Genomic DNA, 26,533 nt, shown 5'->3' with positions numbered 1-26,533 from the left:
TATTTTATCCCGGGGTCGTCTCAGCTGCGGAGTTGCCCAGTGCCTGCGTGACTCGCCATAGACATTAACGGAGAGAAGTAGCTCCGGCTACAATGTTCTTCCGCAAGACACTTGCAGTTTATTTATTAATGAACGTACACGTCACACGCATTACACACTGATGGTAAAACGCGACAAGCCAACGAGCCAGCATACAGCCTCAGACACAATTGATGACGAGAGCACAGGTGCGGACAGGGAGGAACCAAGTGAGCAAAGGAATATAACAAATAGGGGAGAGCGGGGCACAAAGTAACGCTTTTTGACTTTCTCAGTTTGTGTAAATCTACTTATGGTTCAGAGTTTTTATTTTTTCCCCACATTAATTTCCCACATGTCTACTACAATTATGTGTTTTTGTTTTATTAATACAGTATATACTTTTTTCTTGATATACCCCGAAAGAATGGAAGTGAAATGTGACAACATGCCCCATAGGTGGGGTACATTGTAACATGTCGAGGGGCACATTGTAACATGACCATATGACAGCTTAAAATGTTATCTGATCTAATAAAAAATATATACAAAACAAACTAAAATATTTTCTAAATAAAATACAATTAAAAAACTTTTTCATATAAAATAATGGCAATTTTTAATAATTAAATATAAACTCATTTTTGAGTTTTGACTACGAACACATGAAAACACAGCTATACACCATAGTTCAAAACATATTAATAATTAGTGATTTCTGAACATTGACTCTCAGTCTTTATTCACCTTTTTTCTCACGTTTTCTCAATAAAATTAATACAAGTATAGAATAGAATAGCATATTTCTAATAGGGGCACATTGTAACGCAGTGTTACAACATGCCCCCGCCTGCACAACTGGGATTTAAACCCGGCTAGTGTCTCCTGCTAGTTAGCGAAGCATTAAATAACTATCTCAACTGTTAAATAACATCTTGGAGATTAAAATAATATCAGATTTGTCTTATTTTAAATAAACACAAAAAATAGAGATGAAAAATTAACTTAAGTAAGAAATTTACTTTTGCTATGGTTTAATAAATGTCTATGGATATCTTCCAAAAAAAAAAAAAAATTTAGCGGATTTTTTTTTCTATATAGTGTTGATATGACAACTAGTAAATACACAAAGTTTCGTCATCCAAGCATGTGCGGAAGTATTTAAAACAAGCGCGTTACAACTAACCCCGTGTTAGGTTGTGCCCCGCGCTCCCCTACATATTATGTTTATGTTTGATTATACAAAAATGAGGGCTGTCAAAATGAACACGTTAACGCATGCGATTCATTTTTTTCAGTTAAACGCGTTAAAAATATTTAACGCAATTAATGCAGCATCAGATTTTTTCTTTCATCCATTGGCTGCTCTATATTTTAGCACGCTATCATTCATTTAAGTGCTAATAAACAATTCAAGCGCGATAAAACGCAAAAATAAGAACTTAAATCTGTACTGCTGCGCGCTGTCTGTAAATCTCCTCTCTGTGTGACACACACACACACACACACACACACAGGACTCGCGCACAGAATGCCGCTTCAGACAGCGCGCAGCCGCATTGAGTTCTCTTTCACGCTTGAATGGACAAAAACACACAAAAGTATGCCAACATGTTAACTTTGTCGAGTATCCTCGTAAGCACAGTATTAAATTAGTTAAAAAGTGTTAAATGAACACTAAGAGTTGTGACAACATCGGATGCTTGTCAGATCCAGATCCGCATTGTATGCATCAGATCTTAAAGCGACAGCAGCCTAATAAACCCGCTTCTGTGATACATTAATGTAAAAAAATCTAATCAAAGAAAAAAGTCAGAGAAAATTACAGTGAAGACTGAGAGGTTATTATGTTATGTTATTATGTTATGTAATTATGTTCTACTGTAGCAAATTATGTTCTACTGTAGTACTTTGAGATTTGGTGTCAAATGTAAAGTGCTTTACAAATAAAATGTATTATTATTATTTTATTATTAGAGGTGTTTGATAACTTTATTCAATTTATGTATATTTCCTACCTAATAGATCAAATATTTAAACTATACTTTATGTTGTTTCTACATTAATTTGGAGATTAAATGTGAAATTATTACAATATAAAAATATATTAAAAACTTTAATGTTAAGTGTGATTAATCGCGAATAGGCTAGTTAAAGGCAGGGTAGGTAGGATTTATTAAAAATTAAAGATCCAAATTTGTTAAAACTTTCTATATATATCAATACATAATTAAAATGTAAGAACTCTGAAAAAAAGAGTATAAAAATCAAGTGACTCTAGACCGTTTAATCTGTATTAAACACAGCTCATTATTTCGATTCGGGACGAATCAAAGGATTGGCTTAGGCGACTGTCACTCTCTCGCAACCATGGCAACCACCCTTTTGCCACACAGCACCTGCCCACTTGCGCGCGACCGTTTGATTTGAGGAGTGCGAGAGGCACGGAACCTGATCACACCTCCGTCCAGTAGATGGCGGTAATGCACTATGTTTGCAAGCTGCCAATAAAATCTATCGAAGAAGAAGAAGAAGGCACTGAACCTAGGAATACCAAAACAATGGCAGAGAAAGAGCAATCTAAAGTGACATGATGTCACTGCATGCTCCTTCCCCTCCGCTTGTCTCAGGTAAATAATGCGTCCTCTAGCTCAGCGGTCGGAGTCGCGCGTTCATGTGTTTTGGGGGCGTGGCTTTGGAAGAAGCACAGAAATGAGGGGGTGGAGTGAATGGAAATAATGAGATGTCTTTAAAACAGTCGTGAGAGGTCTACAGACACTCGATTTTGATACTTTCTTTTTCAGAGTACTTACATTTTAATTATGTATTGATATGTACATAAAGTTTAAACAAATTTGAAAAATAAAATTTTTAGACCATTTCTACCTACCCTGCCTTTAATTGTTTGAATCGATTGACAGTACTAAATAAAATACAATCAAACATTACAAAACATACGTGGTGTTTTTTTTTTATAGTTATTTTTTAATGATTTTCATTAGAGATGCACCGATTACAATTTTCTAGGCCGATTCCGATTTCCGATTTTTCACTGAGTTTGACCTGCCGATACCGATTTTAGCCGATTCCGATTTAATTTTTTTCTAACCACTTTACAGCACACACAAATATTTATTTTCCATCTTTTCTTTAACCCTTTCACGCGTAAGTTTAAAATATTCTAACTGACACCCCCACCCCCCGAGTGAGTTTTTTCGCGAACGTTCCCTTTAATGTTTCCATGGCGACGCGTCACGCGATACACCGCAGCCACAATTAAACTGTATGACAGATGTGTCGCTTTTATTTCACTTTTCCTTTTTTATTCAAAATATTCACAAACTTGCTTACCATGTCATCAACTAGCCTATCTGATATTCCGATTCTCAAATACGTGTAAGTGAGTGGTCGTTTAAAAACCTTTAATCTTGATCTATAATGAGATGGGCGCCGCAATGTTGTCCTGTCAGTCGGATTTACAGCACGTGAATTCATCAGTTTCTCCGAAATAAATGCAAGAAAGTGGCCGGTGAACTGAGAAGAATAGAGTAAACTTTATAGTTACTTCCCCTATGTTTGTCTGATATGAATAACACACATGTCGGCAAATTATATTTGAATAGATTGTTATTGCTGCTTCCACAGACATCAGTGTGTATTTTACAAACTCCAAATGTATTGTTTTAATCGTGCTTATGTGTATTTAAATATCTGAAACCTAAAATAAACATTTTGAGGTTGAAAACACTGCTTAGTTGTGCCATAACAGCGCTGAACGCGTCCGTCTCTGGCTCAGCGCCAGGCAGCCAACGCGCGAAAGCACAGTTTGAATCTGGCAGTTATGCGACGTCACTGAACATCTAAATGTGGCACCGCACCGTACTCTCATGGGCACAGACATACAAATCCCATATATGAGACCGTACCGCTCAAAAGGTTAATCATGCGGCGCCCGAGTGCATTTGACCGGCATAAAATCGGCATTTGTCAGACTGACCGGCCGGTCGCCGGTCATGGCCGATCACGTGAAAATCGGCCAATTCCGGTCACCAGCCGATCAATCGGTGCATCTCTAATTTTCATTTAAAAGATTAAAACATTTTGCCAATATGAGGTCTTGTGTCACTGTCAGTCTTTTTACATCAGTGCAAAACTAGGGTACGCAGATTAGGACAATTATTCATCAGCATGCATTGATTAATTCCATGTTGTAAAAAAAACAATTTGGTGCGACCAAATCATGTGCTGGTGCGACCAACTGAGAAAGTTGGTAGCACCAGTGCAACCATTGGAAAAGTTAGTCTGGAGCCCTGTCAGCTTTGGTACGATGACAGAATTAAATTTTTTTATTGAACTATCCCTTTAATTGACCTTGTTTGCAGTCAGAGACTTAAGCCTCAACATTTTTTAGGTAAAGCCCCAGGTTTTCTTACCATACCGTCTTTCACTATTACGCCTGTTTATTTTTGTTGCTAAAAAATAATATATAAAAAATTCAAACAGTTTGACTGTTTGTAACATATTAACTTATTCTGCAACTTAAAGCTTATTTAAATGGTTGTTAAATGTGACATACTCTGAACACACAAAATTGAAAAGTTAAGATGACTTTCTGATGCTTCACTCATTGGCTGTCTGACTGACTAAAGTACTTTACCTGTCAGAACCATGTGTGGCCCTGGCTTTAGTCCACCCTGATTTATTCTGCAGTGTGGGTGTGTTGGGTCATGTCCGTCTGATGGAGTGGTAAGGGGAAATTCTCCTTTATGTAACAGGACATTGTATTTGCTTACTTTAAGACTGTAGAGGAAGATACAATGGCCCTATTCCAAATGGCACATTTCATGTGAATTTGCGGGCTTGTGGACTTACAGTGGACGAGACTGTAGGGTGTCATATTTATCATTTTAGGTTTCAGAAGGGTGCCTTTAGAGTTATATTTTTGGCATTTAATGCGTTTATACAAATCAATGGGGTTGGGAGAGAGGGGAACAGGACAGGCAAAAGACCTCAAGCCGGGACTCTAACTCGGGTCGCCTGATGGACAGCTGCACCATATGTGACCCGATCTGGCGAAATGAGTCGGAAGTCGCAACGTTCCAATTTAAGATATGGGCCGTTTATGTGGAAAAACAATGAAATAATATTTTTTATTTTATTTATTTTTTTGTGCTAAATTTCAAAGAACAGACATTCAAAAATAATCTCCTAAAGTTTCGTAGTCCAGATAATTGAGTAAAGGTATTTAAATGACTATTAAAGTTTACAAAGTTTTACTAAATTCGCTGGAAATGAATATTGCTTTTCTCAACTCCTCTCGTCACCTCTGAGCATTTCCCGGGTATCCCCTGAAACGTCTCTGCTCTCCAAATATGGTGTTACACGTTGTATAGAACCAATCAAAAAGCTTAGAAATGTACACAAACGCTGATCATTTGTCAATGGGAAGCCCCATTTCGACTGACCGGCACGCGATTGGTCCAGCCATCCTCCTGTCAGACTCGCGGCGCTCTGTGTAAACAAGCTAGCAGATCTCCTCAGAAAGATTAAATATTATTAATTTGAGAAATGTCGCTGTCAAAAGAGAGCAAAGTCGCCAAAAAGTCGCCAAAAGCGTTGAACTCACTTGAGGCTTCTAACCTAAGCTCTGCTGCTGGTCATCAAGAGTGGCTAAGGCTAGTCAGTGATTGTTTTGGATCTGGAGACGTGTCATCCTCTGATGATTTATCGTGTATGGATGTGAGTGAGTGCAATTATTCTGTGAGTGTATTTATCTGCAAGGAGAATCCATTACAATGTGTTTGATTTATTTTAACCCAATATTTTACTGTTGGTATATCCGTTATGAATATGTTACACTGTTATTGTCAACTAGCCTACACAAAGATATGATTGCATAGGCTAACATTATTTGTTCTCGGTTTCCTTGTCTCTCTGCCTCTCTCACTTTCTCTCTCTCTTTCACACACACACACACACACACACACACACACACACACACACACACACACACACACACACACACACACACACACACACACACACACACACACACACACACACACACACAGAGAGAGAGACACACACACACACACACACACACACACACACACACACACACACACCCTCTCTCAAGCAAAACTGTAGCACCTCTGTTCAATCTTTCTGATTTTAGTTAAATGTTTGTAAAAGTGCCTTTTAAATTATTTATTCAAATAAAAACTTTAAAATAATTTGAGCTTCAGCCTGGCATAATAGCATATATTAATGTCTTTGGTCAAATTAAGCTGTACAATAAATAGTTCATCCCTTTAAATGCAATGGATTTTGAAAGATATCAACAAAAAACGGGCAAAAAACTTTAAAAGCGATTTTCTCAGGTTTTCAATTGGAAAAAGAGGGCAGACGACCATAATTCAAATGTGTATATATTTACAACCATTCAAGGTATGATGACTTTGACTAGGATATCATTTGAAAGCTTATGGTCTCCTCTTTCCAGTAATACCAAAATATCAGTTTTGAAATTTGGGTCACTGTGACTCATTTTGCTGGATCAGGTCACATATGTTGGAGTGCTAGTAGCCACAAGGCTATTGCTCTGACACAAGCTCAATCATTGTGGCCACTATACACACTTCTGCTGAGCCCGCACTGGGATGAACTCCACAGCAGACATCTATCCAACAGTCAAAGCTGCATTATGTCACAAACGTGTGGACTCAGAGAGACTGCAAGGGCTTAGATTGCCATTTGGGACAGAGCCAATTTCTTGCCCAGGCACTCCATACCAGTATTTTTTTGTTTGTTTGTTTTAGCAACAAATATACCTTGTAGTTGATGTTAGCCCGAGGGAGAAATCAGTTTCTTTAGATGCAAATATTTGTTCAGACACTTCACACATCCTGTGTCTGCCACGACCACAGGTTTCTGCATTCACACTGCATGAGCAGCCCCCCGCTGTGGCACCAAAAGTAGAACTCTGCCTTTGAGCCTATTTTTGCAGAGCATCATGTGCAACTTAGCAGAATACACTCTGAAAATGCACTATATAGGCTTTTTTGAAGCAACATACAATACAGAAAGTAAAGTTCATTGTTCAAACAAAGACATCTGCATGTTCTACACCGAGTGACAAACTTTTGACGCAAACTTTTCAGTGTATTTAAGACTTACACACTTGTAACACACATTAATAGGGATGTCCTGGGATTGGTATCGGGTCCAATTAAGCATTTTTTAACTGATCGGTATCGGCTATCCTTAGCCCGATCCTTTATTTTACGTCAGCTGTCACACAGGTGTTGTGAAGTAAGTGGCGGTATGCACCTTCAAGTGGGTTTTCCAACCACCATTAAAAGGAAAAGAATGTAGATGTTCAAATGTAGACTTAATATTCAATGACTCGGATCCTGATAAAAAATCGGGGTTATATATAAGTATATATACAGTCGGGATTATGCATAAGTACTTAATCTGCATAAGTGTGGTTACCATCTGTACAGCTGATCAGTATTCACTGAGTGATTCTAGAAAGTTACTGCATATGCACAAGTCCTCTGTTGCTTCTTAACATCTGTCACAGTAACCTGATTCAAAGACACTGAATGAAATCATAAATGATCCTCTATTTCATGATACTGATTGTTCCTTGTGTGTTGTTGTCCTCCAGGTCCCTTCATGTGAATCTACCATGGACCACATGCTCTATCAGATGCTGGTCCTGGGTATGGCTGTGATGATGGCCCGAGCGTGCCCCAAGTACTGTGTGTGCCAGAACCTGTCTGAGTCGCTTGGGACCCTGTGCCCCGCTAAAGGCCTGCTCTTTGTGCCACCTGATATAGACCGCAGCACTGTGGAGCTCCGATTAGGGGGAAACTACATCCTTCGAATCACACAGCAGGACTTTGCCAACATGACAGACTTGGTGGACCTTACTCTATCCCGCAACACAATCAGCTACATTCAGCCCTTTTCCTTTGGGGACCTGGAAACCCTCCGTTCTCTTCATATTGATAACAACCGTTTAGTGGAGTTGGGCCCTGATGACTTGCGAGGGCTGGTCAGCCTGCAGCATCTCATCCTCAATAACAACCAACTGGGTCGCATCTCTGAGAGGGCGTTTGAAGACCTTGCCGCATCACTTGAGGATCTGGACTTGTCCTACAACAACCTTCAGGCTCTGCCCTGGCATTCAGTCCGGCAGATGATCAACCTGCACCAGCTGAGCCTGGACCATAACTTGTTGGACTACATTCCCGAGGGGACCTTTGTGGATCTGGAGAGGCTGGCCCGCTTGGACCTCACCTCTAACCGGCTCCAGAAGCTTCCGCCGGATCCCATCTTTGCCAGAGCACAGGATTCAGAGGTGATGACCACATCGTTCACTCCTCAGCTGTCACTCAGCATAGGAGGTAACCCGCTTCACTGCAACTGCGAATTGCTTTGGTTCCGACGTCTGGAGCGAGATGATGACCTGGAAACTTGTGCCTCGCCTCCCAGCTTGAAGGGCCGCTACTTCTGGAGTGTTCGGGAGGATGAGTTTTTGTGTGAGCAGCCACTGATTACTCAACACACCCACAGGATGCTTGTTCTGGAGGGGCAGACCGCCAGTCTACGGTGTGAAGCCATAGGAGATCCCACCCCAACTATCCATTGGGTGACCCCTGATGATCGATTACTGGGCAACTCTTCCCGCACTGTGGTGTACCGCAATGGGACCCTGCAGATCCTAATAACCACTTCAAAGGATTATGGGACCTTCACCTGCATTGCAGCCAACCTGGCTGGTGAATCAACCGCTTCAGTGGAGCTGTCAATTATTCAGCTACCCCACATAAGCAATGGCACAGGCCAGGCATCACAACCCAAGTCCCGTCTGTCAGACATTACAGGCAGCTCAAGGACTAGTAAAGGCTCTACCAAGAGCCCGCCAGAGAAAGCAGTCTCCGTGTCTGAGGTGACTGCTGTGTCTGCCTTGATCAAGTGGTCCGTCAGCAAGACCGCTCCCAAAGTGAAAATGTACCAGCTACAGTACAACTGTTCAGATGATGAGGTCCTCATATACAGGTACGAAGCAGAATGTCTTCTTTCACATTTCCTGGGCTATGACAGAAATACTGATCCCAGAGAAAAATATATTGTGATTTAACAAACTGTGGGGATCCAAGTGTTTGTTGGGGAAGAGCGGTGGGGCAAATCAATAATTTATGAACTGGTATGTGAGCTGGGAAGGATTTGCATGCAGGCATGATGTTCATTCTATTCATCAGTGTCCATGTTTTATTAACGGCTCCTGTTAGTATTGTGTACTGTAACTTTTTTCATTCAAAATTTATATAACGAGCAAGTACATCATGAATCCATCTTCCAAACCGTGCTTTTGTCTAATTCCTAATCACTACGTTACTCCTCTATTAATATCATCTATCTATTTTCAATCTTTTTGACCGAGCGGCACAACAAACAACCACTGCAAAGTAACCCAAGTACCTGCATGACGCGTCATATACATAAACAGAGAGAAGTAGCTCTGGCTACAATATTCTGCCTCAAGACGCATGTAAATCAACCAAATTTTGGAAACTTCCTCGGCTCAAATTTTAAGGCTGTTTATAAAGGCTGTTTTCAACTCCTGTTTTCAATATCTCAAGTTGTTATGACAGAAATAATATTCTACATTTGAAACAGTTTCAGAGATTTTTGGAAGCACAAATTTTGTTCATTTTAACAGCTTCTGAAGCTAGCAAGAGTTCATATGTGCAGTATCATAACTACTTGTTTGAAACAAGTTTAATGGAAAGTGTGTTTGCTCTCCCCAGACATTGTATTCACATCAAAAACCAAAATTTTCCTCACCTGGATTGTTTATGTATTACAATGTCCTATTGTTCCAACACGTGAAGCATAGACAAATTTAGGAAGATCAAGTATCCACTGCCAAGGAGCATGTTTGGTGAAATCACTGATAATACCTCAAACTATGAAACAGTTAAGGGCTCCCAAACTTGAAGTAGTTCACCCTGGGTAATTTAAAACCTCGGGTAAATTGGATCCTATATGCAGAGAGACGTGTATCACTGCAGCGTATCAGGAAAATACCATACCAAACACATTGATTTTCATCAATGACAGTTACATCGCATGGTTTTCATCCTAGTAGCCTTATAAATACATAATCTCTGTAAAGTAACAGGCCATCCATATCCAGAGTAGTATTAGTAATAGTCAGTAATTGTCTATTGAGCAAGTTACCTAATACATTTAATAAACCAATGATAAACCAAGTTTGCAACCAAGTTTGCAAGTTTAATAAACCAAGTTTGCAAAGACGCAAACTTGAGTGGCAAACCTCTACCCAAAAACCTTTCATAACCAGAACATAACTAACATAAGTAAGGGATAATCCACGGCTTACTGTGCATTAAACGAATTTACAGCACAACGGGGAGACCAAAGAAACACCCAACGCGAAAGGGGAGACTGAAATTATCAAAATGACGGTTATTTTGTAAGTGAATTTGTCTACCTGTTATTAGATCTAGCATTCTGCTCTCTTTAAATCAGACATAGCGATAAAGTAGTTTACATGTTTACATGTCAGTCAGATGGCCTCTGCGTGGTCCTTGGCCAATGAAGGCTGTGATGGAGTCCAGACCTTCTGCTGTCAGTCTGAAGGTCTGGCTAAGCGAGACTACAGGTGTACAAACTAAGGGGTGTAGTATAAACACAAATGCTTTTCCCATTTCCCATTTTCCCAACTGTCACTGTTGGCATATAATGCAACAAAGATTGATAAAGTCAACAGAATTTATTACAATACAGTATTGTTTCAAAGCAGCTTTACAGTGATAAACAGGAAAATGATTTGATTATGTAAACAGAGTTAAATTCGGCTGTACAGCAGCTCTAAGGAAAAATAGTGTCTTTGTTCAGCTGAAGTCAGTTCCGTGTTGACTCAAAGTCTGTGCAAAGATCATCAATTATTAAATTAAGGCAGTTCTTCAGAAAACATTGATGTCATTGTCCAGTTCAGTTCTCATACAGCCAGATCAATACTAGACCTGAATATTAAGTGTCCCCAACTAATAAATCCAGAGGCGACAGCGGCAGGAACCCAAACTCCATCAGTGACGATGAAGGAAAACCCATGGGAGAGGGTTCCAGGCTCAGTCCCTCAGTTCTCCTCCGTGTCACTATGATTCAGGCTGCATCACTAGTCAGAATTCAGATCAGGATTGGTAACATTCAAATATTCATCCAGTTACCATATCTACTCGATTATTCTGTGTATTCACAGACTAAAGGGATACGGAGACTCCGTGGATGAGTAGCATGTCAATCCTCTGCTCTTCGATGAGGTAATAGTACATTATTGCAGCTGCTGAAGTGCCCTTACAGAGAGGGAATCCAGACAGAGGGAAAATCAAATTACTGAAGCCATTCCCTCATGAATCTCTGAAGAAACTGCTCGGCTCAGCTCATAGGCAGTAATTCTGTGTGGCATCTTTATCAGAGGCGTCCATGTTGTGCCGGTGTGAGAGAATACATTATCGACTCATTTCTTCATAATGGCTCAATGAGCTGCCTTGGAAAATTATTACTGGGTAATAAACTCTCAACGTGGCAAAGATGCAGTGTCAAAACCAGCTGCGACAGATACCTAGGACAAGCAATGTTTCTGTCTGCTGAAAATGCTGTGCTATACAACAGTCCCAGCCTATTAGAGCCGTGAGGGTGAGATCACTCTGTGTGCATGCTCTCTTTCACACTCAGAAGAGGGAAACTAACACACACACCTTGTGTTTTGATGAATTCTGTGATGCTTCTCCAGATGACATTAAAACTTGACCCTAGTCTCCTCCTTCGGATGAGACGTAAAACCGAGGTCCTGACTCTCTGTGGTCATTAAAAATCCCAGGATGTCCTTCGAAAAAGAGTAGGGGTGTAACCCCGGCATCCTGGCCAAATCTGCCCCTTGGCCCCTGTCCATCATGGCCTCCTAATCATCCCCATATACTGATTGGCTTCATCACTGTCTCCTCTCCACCAGTAAGCTGGTGTGTGGTGGGCGTTCTGGCGCAATATGGCTGCCGTCGCATCATCCAGGTGGATGCTGCACATTGGTGGTGGTTGAGGAGATTCCCCCCTTCCATATGTAAAGCGCTTTGAGGTCTCAGAAAAAGCGCTATATAAATGTAACAAATTATTATTATTATTATTAGTATATATGAGGAGCAGAATTTTGGTCCAGTGAGGTTTTGGTGTTGGCAGGGCTATTAAAATAAACCATCCACTTAATGTCGCTGGGATCCTTCAGAAGTCTGTACAGAGACATAAACAAGTTGTTTAAACGAAAAAAGCAAACGTTCCTTCACTCTTCCATTTGTCCTGTTGTCTGCAGATGTCAGAATCTGAGCACACATCTGTATCAGTTTCAGCGTCAGTGATTTATAATGGCTTCTGTTTGCGTCTGACGCGACACTCACATCCAGTGAAGGAAAATGTCAGCCGTTAAAGGCATACTATGCAGTTTCCGTTTTTGTCAAACAGTTGTTGTCAAATGTTGTTGGTGTATGTGACGTCGTGCCGTAAAGCAAGTCGTGATTCGGCAGGGCGCCACCTATCTAACCTGCATTGCTGGTTTTGCCAGCGGCGGGGCCTATGATGCAATGATATATAACTATCGGTAGATGTCTTGGTCTGGAGGCGGGCATCTGCAAATGTACATGACGTGTGTGATGTCACAGATCCCACAATATCAGAACAAGCTGTTTGATCATATGATTTTTGGCAAATTTGATTTCTCGTGTCATTGTAACGTGGAGTCAACAGAGTTGGGATCCATGTGCAGCTTTATTGTAGAACAATGCTCGTAGTTCAACAGACAGGAGTAAATCACCGGCAAAAGATATAAGGCAGAATCATCAAGATAACACAGGCAATGGTCAGGGCAGACAGCAAACAATACTAACAATATCCGGGTAAACAGACAGACAATCTAAAGGCAGCAACAGGGTAAAAAGGGTAAACAGTCCAAGGTCATACACAAGAGATCAATATACAGGAATGAACAATCAGAAATGTCAGCAACAGCAAAACAAGACTTTGCAAGGTGTGTGTGTGTGTGTGTGTGTGTGTGTGTAGCCTATTTCCTAGGGCTCCTATTTCATCTCAAGTTCTTTACTGACATTGTTGTCTCATTGGTAAACTAGTACAGTAGCCTTCGATAAAACGTTATGAGTGGTAAAATTGTTGGTCTTGGTCGAAATGAGTCCTAATTTGTGTTAAAATGTATATAAATAAGTTGCACACAATAAATATTGAGATGAATTTAGATGAACATAGTTCAAATGTAATAAACCATATTTTGTTTAATGGATTGTCATACTTTAAGAGTTCAAGTTTGGTCCTGGAATAAGAGCAGAACAATAAAATCCAAATATAAATAAAATAAATGATGAAAACATAATACAAAAATTATAGTTTCCAACATAGTTTAATGTGGCCTTCAAATATCAAAAAGAAAAATGTTGTTATATGTTTTTATAAAAATAAAAAATTTAAATAAAAAGAATCAAAGAGCGGTAGGTCGGTATTAGAAACCTGAGCTCTTTTGCAAGCTGTGAGAGAGTAAGAAAGAAGAAAAGATAAGAGAGGACGAGAAGAAGATGAGCTGAAAGGAGGAGAGCAATGCCTGGATGAGAGGCTTTATTTAATGATTTAATGAGCTCATGCTGATTGCTTACAGGAAACCTGAGAAGATCGAGTTATCAGCGTTCACTGCAATGACTGTTCCTCGTGTCTCTGTTCTAATGAAACACAGTGAACCTGCTCGTGCTGACGGTCTGAAACTGATGTGAAACAGCGATCAGAAGAGCCGTACCACCATCCTCTCACTGGCGACCCACAGATCAAACGCTTTACTGTCGTTTTTCCTTTCCTGCAGTCATTTCTTTATTAATATCTGTCAGTGATATGAGATTGGCCATCTGCTCGTGGCAGCAGCACAGATGGGTTGAAGAAGTGAAGCCAATTACTGTTGGCTGTCAGCTCAGCATGGACCAACTCAAGGGAAGTTCACACTCACATAAGAGGCGTCCAGTCGAGTCTAGTGGACAGATGAGCAATATTTTTAGACATTTGACTACTAATGGCATACAATCTGGTCTTGTTTGTGGCTTATTCTGGTCGAGAACAGGAAGAGAGTGTCTGACTTTCTGAGATCTATGATGTTTGTCTGAAAATAATTCAGTAGAAAAAAAAATTAGAATGGAAAACACTAAAGAAGTGAGCAATAACATGCGTAGACTGTGATCGGTGTCAGAATACAGAGGGGCTGATTGTGGACGTCAAACAAACAGTTACATTTTTTCAAAGATTTTAAAGTCAATAGTAGTAGTAAATGATTTTATCTCTTAAAACTCACCTTTGATCACCAAAATTACATATTTAAACGTGTTTTCCTTTAAATTCTTCATGCCTTAAAATATCTTGAATGTAGCTCTACACCCTTGCTTCATTTAGTATACACGGTGCCATGAATATGCTAATTAGCCCCGCCTCCACTCACTCACGCCAGCTCTCAGATACACTCGGTCAACTGAGGTAAACGCTGCACAATTGTATCGCTCTTTACAACATCGGACACATAACGGTTAATAAAATGATTAGCCTTTTGCTTGACTGTTATCAAACAGCCAATAATGTGTTGCTAATGTTACACAAAACATGTTCACGTTCGCCATCTCAGGGTCAGCTGCCGTCTAACAATCATCAGAAACGCTTTGAACAACGCAGAACGTCAGCGGAAAAAGGCATGTAGTTCATCATAACATCGTAATATACATTACACACCTGCTATATTGCTAAATCTACCCGATTTTCCATACCAACAGAAAAATATCCCGGGATAACCTGGCATCTCTTGAGACTCCCCTGCTAGTTCACTGTTAATGATATGCTGAAGCCCGCTGGCACGTTGATCTGATTGGTTACAAGGTAGTTTGTGACGTCAGAAACACCAGCGATTTCAAAGCGTGTTTTTGAGACTGTCTTTGGTTCACTGCAGTTTTAAGGAGGAAATACTCAGTAATGGAGTCGACTTGTGAATTTACACATGGTTTGTCTTAAAGCAGATTAAAAACACCACATAGACACATAAACAACATTAAAAACTTGATTTTCACCACATGGGGACTTTAATACATAACTGATGCCTCTAGCATTGGCAAATCCATAACTACACAAGTAACTTTCCTAAATGTCTTCATTGAATTGGCCCGCTACCATCACCCAAACTGCTGATGTCGTTGTGTACGGTAGACATCAGACAGCAGCTGTTTACTTCCTGGGAGAAGAGCAAAAATAGTGCACTTGATTTAGACTAATATATAGTGAACTCTGTGTGACGCCACAGCCCAGCAGTCACAATGAAAGTCCTGAAATATGATCTGACACTCCAAACACATTTAAACAAAAAAAATCTGATTTAAATAGCATGGCCAATCTTCTGTTTTTTTTTTTGTTTTTTTTGTGTTTCACGTGTCTGTGATATGTTAGATTTCAAGTAGTTTTTTTTTTTTTTACTTTGTAAAGTGCAAATTGTGCTGAAGCGTCTGCTGCTGTCTGATTTTTCATCTTCTCTTTTCCTGATTTGCATAACAAAGCATCTGCTCGATAAATAATGTGCCCTTCGAGTGAGTCGGAAGAATTGGGATTACCAGTTCAACACATGAAACACTGGGAGAAGGTGTGGTTTCCAGTGGGAATCTCTTCATATTAGCTGAAACACGAGTGGCCAAGTGACGTTAGAAGAGCCGTCTTGATTTGAAACAAGGCAGAAACACTGATCATTGATACAGATAACATGTAGAATTGTTACAAAGTGCTCTGAGACTTGGTTTGAAGATCCAAATGCAGCTTTATTGGGACAATCCAGAATCGTAATCCATATAACAGGCCAAAGGTCAAACACACAGTCCACATGAACAACTGGGCAGAAAGCACAGACAAAAGGGTAATCCAGAAAACTGGCAGAGAATCAGAAAACCTGGACACAGGAAACCAGGATAACGCTCAGAATGGCAGCGTAATAGAAACACAAGACTTTATTAAGTAAGAGTTAATACACAGGGCTTTAAACAGGCAAGAGTAAAGGAGAAAATAACAGTAATCTGAACAGGATTAGTCCAGCAGTGGGTTGTGGGAGTTGTACTGTAGATAAAGCAGAGGTAAAGAGCGCCCTCTGGTGGAGATCATGGGATGGGACAGTCATCTAGAGAGAGACAGTGGGTGGAAAGCAATGTTTTTCATCATTCTGAATTCAGATGTAGTTATTTGGGTTATTGTTCACAATACTTTGGTTTTGTTAATACTACTTCCACGTTGCGTTTCCAACATCAGTGTGTGGCGTATCGTAATAAATAAATAATGCCTGAGGTTCAAGCTTCCCAAATGTACTTCAATCATACACTAATGATTTTTTATGTTTTTAAAAGAAATCTCTTTTGCTCACAAAGGCTGCATTAATTTGATTAAGAATACAAAAAAAGGAATATTGTGAAATATAACAATTCAAAACATCTGTTTTCTATTTTTATTTTTTATTTAAAGTTTATTTAACAGGGACCATACAAGCAAACATAGTTACAATACAAAGCCTGTAACTGATGCGCAGCATATAGAGTTTATAGCTAGTGCTAATTTTCAACTCCTGTCCCTGGTTGGGCATTTCTAAGAACATTGTAAAACAGATACATACATAAAAAAACAACAAATAATACAAAACTATACATGTACATACACACATACATATATACATATACACACATACATACATAATCATACACAATTATAACAACAATTAAAAATGTATACATTTTTGATTTGTCTTTAGCTATGTGAATATATAGTAAAGTGTAATTTATTCCTGTGATCAAAGCTGAATTTTCAGCATCATTGTCACATGATCCTTCAGAAATCATTCTAATATGATGATTTGCTGATCAAGAAACATTTATGATTATTATCAATGTTGAAAACAGTTGTGTTCATTTTTCACAAGTTCAAAAGAACAGCATTTATCTGAAATAAATTATTTTGTAACATAAAACACTACCGATCAAAAGTTGGAGTCTGTAATATATATATATATATATATATATATATATATATATATATATATATATATATATATATTACTGTTCCCAAACTTTTGATCGGAGCACACTCTTTTTGGTGTTGAGCCTCAGTTCAACTTTCTCATTTGAGACAGAATGACATCTTAATGCTGAACCGCCATCTGGTTGAGCTATAATCAGCCAGTCGTCGATATATTTCAACACATGGATGCCCTGGAGTCTCAGGGGAGCCAGAGCTGCATCCACTCATTTCGGGAAAGTGCAGGGTGCTAAACCTAGGCTGAAGGGAAGAACCCGATATTGGTACGCTTCGCCCCCGAAAGCAAACCTCAGGAACTTCCTGTGATGAGGATGGATTCAAATCTATCGTGACAATCCAGTCCTCAGACTGAATCTGTGACACGATCTGTTTGAGTGTAAGCATTTTGAACTTGAGTTTTACAACTGTGCAGTTTAGTTAACACAGGTCTAGAATAGGACGCAACCCTCCATCCTTTTTTAGAACAATGAAGTTACGGCTGTAAAACCCTGACTCCCTGCTGGGAGGAGGAACCCTTTATATCGCCTCCTTTCGTAGAAGAGTCTGAACCTTTCTGCTCCATAACCAGAGCCTGTGCGGACAAGAACCGAACTGAATTCTGTAACCCTTTTCAATTATGAGCGGGACCCAACGAGGTATATTTGGCAGTAGTTTCCACACTGCCAGAAAATCTGCTAAGGGGACCAGTCTCTCGAAACTGGCCTCTGGTATTGGTCGAACAGACACCGTGGCGCTCTGAAATGGCCAACCGGCAGGGAACAACCAAACTGGCAGCACTGCGGCCCTCCTCGGAGGATCGCCCCCTAGAGGGCGCCGGGGAGAAACGGACACCGTGTAATGAGGTGGAATCCGTTTCTCCCTGGAGGGGACTGCCCATAGTCTGACGGCCTCTGCGCCAGGACTTCTTCTTAGTCGAAGCCTTCTTCGAGATGATGACTGTCCTCAGATCTGTCTCATCCCAAGACGGCTGAGACTACTAAAGGAACCAGCCTCTCAAGACTGGTCTCTAGGATAGCTCAAGAAGTCAATCCAGCGTCCTGAAACGGATGACTGGCAGGAAACAACTGAACTGACCTCTCTTAAATCCTCCTTCTGGGAGTCAGACACTGAGACTAGAACTCGCTGGAGACCGCTGCGCCCCGAAGCAGTTTGCTCGCCATTATACTCCTGTCTAATAATAATAATAATAATAATTCGTTACATTTATATAGCGCTTTTTCTGAGACCTCAAAGCGCTTTACATAGATGGGGGAATCTCCTCAACCACCACCAATGTGCAGCATCCACTTGGATGATGCGACGGCAGCCATATTGCGCCAGAACGCCCACCACACACCAGCTTACTGGTGGAGAGGAGACAGTGATGAAGCCAATCAGTATATGGGGATGATTAGGAGGCCATGATGGACAGAGGCCAAGGGGCAAATTTGGCCAGGATGTCGGGGTTACACCCCTACTCTTTTTCGAAGGACATCCTGGGATTTTTAATGACCACAGAGAGTCAGGACCTCGGTTTAACATCTCATCCGAAGGACGGGTCTAGATATATAATATGCTTGAGGACAAACAACAATAAAAAGACAGAGACAGTTTCACACAGAACGCTTGCTGAATACACAGAAGCTAGTGACTGTGTGTTCCAGGTATGCTTTATAGTTTCCTGGTCAATGACGTCCCCTTCCGTCACGCCATTTGGACTGATTTCATAGGTGCTTCAAGACGCAATCACGCAGAGGCGTTCCCACAGCATCTTGACGCAGCTCGAGTTCCCTTGAAAGTGTTCCCTTCCCCATTTAATAATCATAAATGTTTCTTGAGCATCAAATCATATTTGTTATCATTATTCATGATTCTTAAGGATCATGTGACCCTGAAGACTGGCGTAATGATGCTGAAAATTCAGCTTTGATCACAGACATAATTTATACTTTACTATATATTCACGTAAAAACAGCAGTTTTACATTAGACTAATATTTCACTATTTTACTGTATTTTCGATCAAATAAATGCAGCCTTGTGAGCAGAATAGACTAGAGACAAAAAAAAACATACCGATCCCAAACTTTTGTACGTTAGTGTACATGTCAGATGTGTTTGTTGTTTGCTTCTATCAAAGCCTGTTTATACTGTATGAACGCAGTGGATCAGATGATGAGATGATCTGTTTGTGATGAGTCTGTGGTTGTGTCCGCAGGATGATTCCTCCCTCCAGTCAGGCATTCAAGGTGTCCAGCCTGGTGTCGGGGTGTCGGTATGACCTGTGTGTGCTGGCGGCCTGGGACGACTCCGCCTCCACACTCACGGCCACCAGCGTTGTGGGCTGCGTGCGCTTCCACACCGGCGACGGGCTCCCGCGGTGCCAGGCTCTGCACGGGCAGCTGCTGGGCGGCACCATGATCCTGGTGGTGGGAGGAGTGATCGTGGCCACGCTGCTGCTGTTCATCGGGATCCTCGTGCTGCGCTACAAGGCAGGAGACGGAGGGAGCGCTGAGGCTGAAGCTCCGGTCAGCAAGATGAGTGACAGCACTGACTCCTACTCTCAGCCCAACGGAGGACGGCTGGGGCAGAACGGCGTTCCTCTGCTGCGGCCCAAACCCAAAGCGACCCAGCAGGACAGAGTGGTCCAGTTCAAGTCTGGTTCTCTGCAGAGCAGCCTGTCCTCCTCCTCCTCTTCCTCCTCAGGTTCAGGAGACGCTCCCCCCTACAGCCCCAACAGTGCCCTCGCAAGCGTCCTGAGGGCAGCGCCGCACAGACCCCGGCACACCCTGGACCAGCTGCTGGGGGCCTTCACGTCTGTGGAACTTCGTGGCCCGTCCTCGGAGCTGCTCCCGTCCGGAGGCCCTGCTCCTGCTCTCCCGACTCCGGAGCCTACGGACCGGGAGCCGCTGCTGGGCCGGACTCTGGACTCACGGATCAGCAGGTTACTCACATCGCCACTGCCCTCCAGACCCCGGAGGAGCCACTCGTTCGACACCGGCGACTTCACCGTGTCCCGTGCGCAGCAACTGTGCTCGTACCCACGGCGGATCAGCAGCATCTGGACCAAACGCAGTCTGTCAGTGAACGGCATGCTGCTGCGCTGCGACGAGGACGGGGACAGCGGCGGGAGCAAAGGCTCCGGCGGGAGTGCTGACTGGGTCATGGAGAGCACTGTATAGGGCTGAACCTACATCCCATACACATCACCATTATTACTGTTACTCGCCTTGCCATATCCAGAACAGGGGAAGAGTCAGGGGGAATTCACCAAACAATCTAGAACGTTATATGTGACCCTGGACTGCAATGGGTATATTTGTGGCAACAGCCAACAATACATTGTCTGGGTCAAAATGATAGATTTTTCTTTTATGCCAAAAATCATTAGGATATTAAGTAAAGATCATAGTCCATGAAGAATTTTGTACATTTCCTACCGTAAATATATATATTTAAAAAAGTTAGTTTTTTTTAACCCTTAGATTCCAGATTTTCAATCTGGAAGTCCTATCCTAATAAACCATACATCAATGGAAAGGTTTTGTAATCCAAGGTCCCATATTTCAGTGTAAAAAACCCTGCTAAATTTTGCAAATCATCCAGGTTTCAGCTAAACACGTCTATTTTCTCAGTAAAGTACGCTTGTTTTAGATTGCGCCTTTAAACCCGTGCTCATCAGGGACGATCACTATAATGATACGGTTCTAACGAAATTATCTACATATAAAGATAAGCAGAGTCCATGGATTTTTCCAGCTGATGCATTATAAAAACATTGACACCCAATCAGAATCCATCCTGCTTTAATGAGCTCAAGCATTTAAAGCGACAGACGCCAAACCGCAGCGTGTGTAATGAACGGAGTGATATCGTGAGAAAGTGTGGACTCTGAGAACGATGACTATAAACATTATGATAACTATATCAGTGAAGTTATCTTCATTCATAAATTGGCCTGGTGAAGTTACCGTCGCACTATTCCTGCGTCCAGATGTTTATTCAGAAGAGATGATTCTGTATCGCTGCAGTTCTTCATCGAATGGAGAAGACCGTTATAACAGACGGTGCGGTTGAGGGCTTTCAGAGCCATTCAGTGTGATTCAGTTATCATTCCTGAACCTGCACTGCGTTCTGAGTGAATTCCTCCTCAGTTGGCTGTGCTGATTCACTGGTGTGTGTGTGTGTGTGTGTGCGTGTGCATGTCATCTTTATGTCTTATTGGGGTCTGAAACTATGGGATGGGTTGGAATATAAACTCTTGAGCTACTGCAGTTTTCTAGGCTGGTATGAGAACTGATGAACATAGACTGAGGAAATGGATTTACCATTCCAATGGTTTCCCTGAAGAGCAGCATAAAGACTCTGTGAATATCTTCTTGTGCAACACTGTATATATGTGTAATGAATTTAAAGTTTTATATTTTTTATCTTGTTGATCAAATGCTCCTCTTTCTTGATGAAAGAGAACTGAAATGCATTCATCTCATCCTCACTCTCTTCCAGCTCTCGTTTACTCGTTTTTCCCTATGAGAAATCATGTGTGCAATTTCAATGAATCTTCAAATATTTGAAGCTGGTTGTTTACATGTGATGTTTTTCTATATTTATGTATTTACAAAGGTGATTGAACGACATGAGACATTATTAATGAAAAATGACTGTGGAAACATGTCTGTTGTGTTATTTTGAGTCACTTTACAATGACAAGCAATTGTATTTCTTGTGATTCAGTCCAGATGTATTTCAGTCCAGATGTTCTCCAACAGGTTCTGGAGTTCACTAACCTCCAAGTGTGCCATGGGATTACTTATAAGTATTCAAGTATTTAACACTCATACAATTAACAATCCCCAAACAACTATTGTGTTTAATGAAGAGCATCCAGTCCTTCAAACACTGTGTTGGTCAGCCATAGAGAAGCACTGGCCATCCCGTCCAACACAGCTGGAGAAAACTGATTAGCCTTTGACATTGAAACATCATTCTGGGTTCACTGTTATCTGTTCTGCTTCACATGGATTCATCCGGTTCTGTTCACACACAGTTCAGTAACAGGAGTGACACCGCATCACACACCCCAGATCATTCCTGAAGGATTCAGTGTGTTTACATCAGGAGTTCAGCTCGGCTGAGGAACAGAGGTATGTGTCTGAGTTTAATTTAAACTGAAATATCCCACTGATATTACTGTAGTGATATGAGTCATTTGAAGTAAAAAAATGAAACATTTGAAAAAGCATCCCAGCAAACGCTGATGGCTTCAGGTTTGTGTGTGTCGTTTACCCTATCATTTTGTAATGAATTTAAACATTTTTTTTGCAGCCATATCTATTGTGTGATCTGCCGTTCGTAGCAGTTATGAGCCGAACTGTTACGGCTGACAGTGAGTTTACACCAAAATCTCACATTATGGCATAAATTATACATATCTGATATCATGGTAGTTCATTTTGCTGGGAATTCAATGCACAAAATTGTATATAAAATAATCATGAGTTAATGTCTATTTTTGATAATCAGCTGAATTAAATATTTTAAAAATGAAAGGTGTTTGCCTTTTTTCACATTTTTATAATAAAATGATCAGATTATTCATCACAAATGTTGAGCTGGTTTGTTGAGAGTAAATCACATCTCAACTCTTCCTCACTACAGTAGTTTAAAGATGACTGAAGAGTTCTGTGTGAAGAAAGAGCTTCATATCAATTTGCAATTATAAAAACTTTAGCATTTCATCATTTTGTTTCATTTCGTTTTGTTTTCTAAAGAAAAGAATGATAAAAATAAGACTATGTCAATGATAGACCTGGTCAAGCAGCACTGACCCTGATCCGGGAAGAAATAAAAGTGTCCGAGAGCCGCGGTTCATCTTACCATCCAAACTTTCCCATGCACTTCAGTGTCGCATCACTCAACCGACAGCACTTGCAGGACTGAGTCCCACTGAGGGCCGTTTCTACAGGCCTCTGGTCTTCTGTGTGTGGACACGCTGTCATGACAGTCAGTCTCAGGGGAGCGTGTGTTGAATAGAGATGCTTGAGTCTGGCAGTTTAGTCACTGTCTTATAAAACAGGCCAGAAACACTCGACCTGGGCCAGTGCATTATTCTCAATCTCAGAGGGAGTTTTAGGAACGTCTCTAGAGTTTGAAGGACTGTCACAGGATCTGGACCTGGAGTCTTCAGTGCCGTTTATAGTTCAGAGAAAGAGCAGCTCTCAGTCTTCTGTGCTGGATAACACATTCGGCAGAAGCTGTAGTTGTGCTTCAGTAACTCGCCGCTTGAGTTCACGAGTCCCGTGATAAAACGAGGATCAGTGAGTGGGAAATGCCTGCGTGGATCCCCCTTGTCCCACGGCCCTGTCCACAGGTTCATCGATGAGCAGGTGAATTAAAGAGGTCTGATCCTGCTTTTGTCCATCTTTATCTGTCTTTAGTGTGCAATGTTGTTGTTTGATCATGAGTTCTTCTCTATAGCAGTGTCAGTGTTTCTGAACTCCGGGGCGGGGCCTGGTTGATTTAGTTAGTATTGTGTTGAAACTGGTGGTTATGGTAAGGGGCGGGACATTTCCCAAATACACTCGATAAATGTGGATAGGAGCAGGCTTCACTCACTGTGTACACTTGTCAATTTTAAGAGTGCTGGCCTAGATAATTATAATACATAAAGTGGGAGAGAGGCCGCACTATGCTTAAATATACGTTTATTTTTGTTTGCACAGATGCGTTTCGGCGCGTGCCTTCCTCAGTGTGCAACAAAGTAACAATGTAGCCAATCTTATATGCCCACACCCATTACCACACCCATATTAACACAAGCCAATAATGTTAAAGTGGTATCAAGTCAATAATGTCACATAGGCTACGTTCACACTGCAGGCTGAAACGACCCAATTCCGATTTTTTTGCCCCTATGCGACCTGTATCTGATCTTTTCATGACAGTCTGAACGACACAGATCCGATATTTTCAAATGCGACCCAGGCCACTTGGGTATGTGGTCCAAATCCGATACGTATCCGATCTTTTGAAATGCGACTTCAGTCTGAACGGCCAGGTCGCATGTATCCGACCCGCACGTCTTTGATACGCGACAAACGTCATAAGTCTGCATTGAAGTAGTCGTCGGTTTGAAAACGTACTGCATATTCGTCGAGCTGAGGTAAATCTGCCGAACGGGTCGACCTCGACGAGCCCGTTAATTAAAAAAATAAATAAAAGCCCACGGCCACCATCATTATATATCCAATGTGAATAAGAGTAGACTAACGTTATGTTAACTTATTTGTGCTGATATTAGATAGGTCAGCGGCTGCTGTCTGGCTCTTGTGTAACGGTCGCTGCGCGCGCTCGTGTGTGTGTGTGTGTGTGAGTGAATCACAGTTAGTTGAAGTTTAGCTACTTCCGCAAACAACAAGTGACGTCGTTGACCGTTGAGTACTCTTTTGCGCATGCGGGTCACTTCTGGGTCATTTCACGTTCACACAGGAGATCACAAAAGGTCGCATTTAATTGGAAATGTGAACGGCCTTGCAAAAAAATCTAATTTTTAAAAAAAATCGGAATTGAGCATTAAGCCCTGCAGTGTGAACGCAGCCGTATTTCAAACAGATATGAAAGACAACGGTTGTTATACATATAATTTTTTTTTTACATGCAATACATATTTGTGTGTTCCATTTATAAGAAACAACTAAGTGACAGATCTTCATTCATCCCATTCGGGATACATGTGTTTAAATTAAAAATATACCAAGCCTCTCGTTGCAGGAGGCGGTTCTCACGGTCTCCCCCTCTTGGAGACCGATTAACAACCTCTAAACCCATGAATTTGAGCATATTTACATCATGTCCCGCAGTGTTAAAATGCCTTGCGACTGATGATTTGTCATCGCTCTTCCTAATCGCGCATTTGTGCTAAAAAATTCGGGGTTTTAACTGTCGCTTGGCTTTCCCCACATACAGCAGCCCACAAGGGCACGTCAGTAAATATACAATAAAAGTGGATAAACATGTGATTCTGCCCTTTACTTTGTATGTCCTACCTGTTTTTGGATGTGTAAATGCATTTTCTGTGAGCATAAAATTACATGCTACACAGTTCAAACACTTGAAATTGCCGTGTGGAATTTTAAAAGGGAAAGGCGACTGGGTAGGTGCCGGGAGGTGCGATCGCACTAACCGGTCTCTGAGGCTGGGTGCTCGTTTATAGCAACTGCGCGGCGGATCCTGAAAAGTGTGACCTATGTCCGGGTCGCTGCTTAAAATGTGCCAGTGACAATGCACAATGTTCTTTACGCTATTTGAAATCTGACCATAAGTGGATACAAATGTAACTGCGTTGTTAGGGCTATTCTGATCGATACGTTTGGTCATCAAATCAGCACGTTGGATACTACGCGCGTGCTCTAGACAATCACGCACCAAGTTATCTGTATAACCCCTGTCAAGGAATCTTTGACATAGTTCCCCTGCTTGTCGCTCAAAAACCTCATCCTCATTACAGATACGGCGCACTCTCAACAGTTGGCTATAAGGAAGACTACGTTTGAGAGAGGGTGGATGGAAACTCTGGTAGTGCAGAAAGGAGTTGCGATCCGTTTCTTTGCGATAAATTTCAGTGTGTAGCGTGTTATCTACCTTCCTCACTAAAACATCCAAAAACGGGAGAACCTTAACATCATGAGTCAATGTGAATTTAATAGAGGGCAATCTAGTATTTACATAACTATTAAAAGCAATCAGTTCTTCTTTTGAGCTCAACCACACAAGAAATATGTCATCTATGTATCTGTACCACACTTTCAGATATTGTTTAAAAGGATTGTGGTTATAAATGAAATCATGTTCAAATTTACCCATAAACAGGTTGGCATAATTTGAGTTTGTAAGAAAAAACTGTTTTGAAACATGAAATAATTTTTTGTTAGAACTTCATTAGCCAATTCAGTGTAAATGGTAAATGGACTGCATTTATATAGCGCTTTCAAAGACCCAATGGCCACCAAAGCGCTTTACAATATTGCCTCACATTCACCCATTCACTCACTCATTCATACACCGACGGCGGTGTCAGCCATGCAAGGCGATCCAGCTCGTCGGGAGCAACTGGGGTTAGGTGTCTTGCTCAAGGACACCTCGACACTTGGTCAGGTGGAACCGGGGATTGAACCACCAACCTTCCGGTTTGTAGACAATCTACATGAACCACTGAGCCACTGCCGCCCCAGTGTATGGCACTTGGTTTGTCTGTAGGTAATATCCTAATGCCGCCAAACCTGCATCATGCGGGATATTAGTATACAAACTGGTCACATCCATAGAGCACAAGATATCAGTTGCATTAACCTCTCCAA

General features: G+C 41.3%; 1 protein-coding gene across 1 annotated transcript in view; it reads left to right on the top strand.

Annotated features, from left to right (window-relative positions):
• lrfn2b (leucine rich repeat and fibronectin type III domain containing 2b) overlaps positions 1-21,881 on the top strand; it is a 36,576-nt gene extending 14,695 nt beyond the window's left edge. The window contains exons 2-3 of the mRNA XM_084432871.1: positions 7,691-9,087; positions 19,396-21,881. Coding sequence (XP_084288997.1) covers positions 7,712-9,087; positions 19,396-20,359 — 2,340 coding nt within the window. The 5' untranslated portion in view covers positions 7,691-7,711 and the 3' untranslated portion in view covers positions 20,360-21,881. The remainder of the gene's footprint in view (positions 1-7,690; positions 9,088-19,395) is intronic.
• The last annotated feature ends 4,652 nt before the right edge of the window (positions 21,882-26,533 follow it).

Source organism: Rutilus rutilus, assembly GCF_951802725.1.
Source record: "Rutilus rutilus genome assembly, chromosome: 15".
Lineage (NCBI taxonomy): Eukaryota > Metazoa > Chordata > Actinopteri > Cypriniformes > Leuciscidae > Rutilus > Rutilus rutilus.
This window is presented reverse-complemented; position numbering and strand designations above follow the sequence as displayed.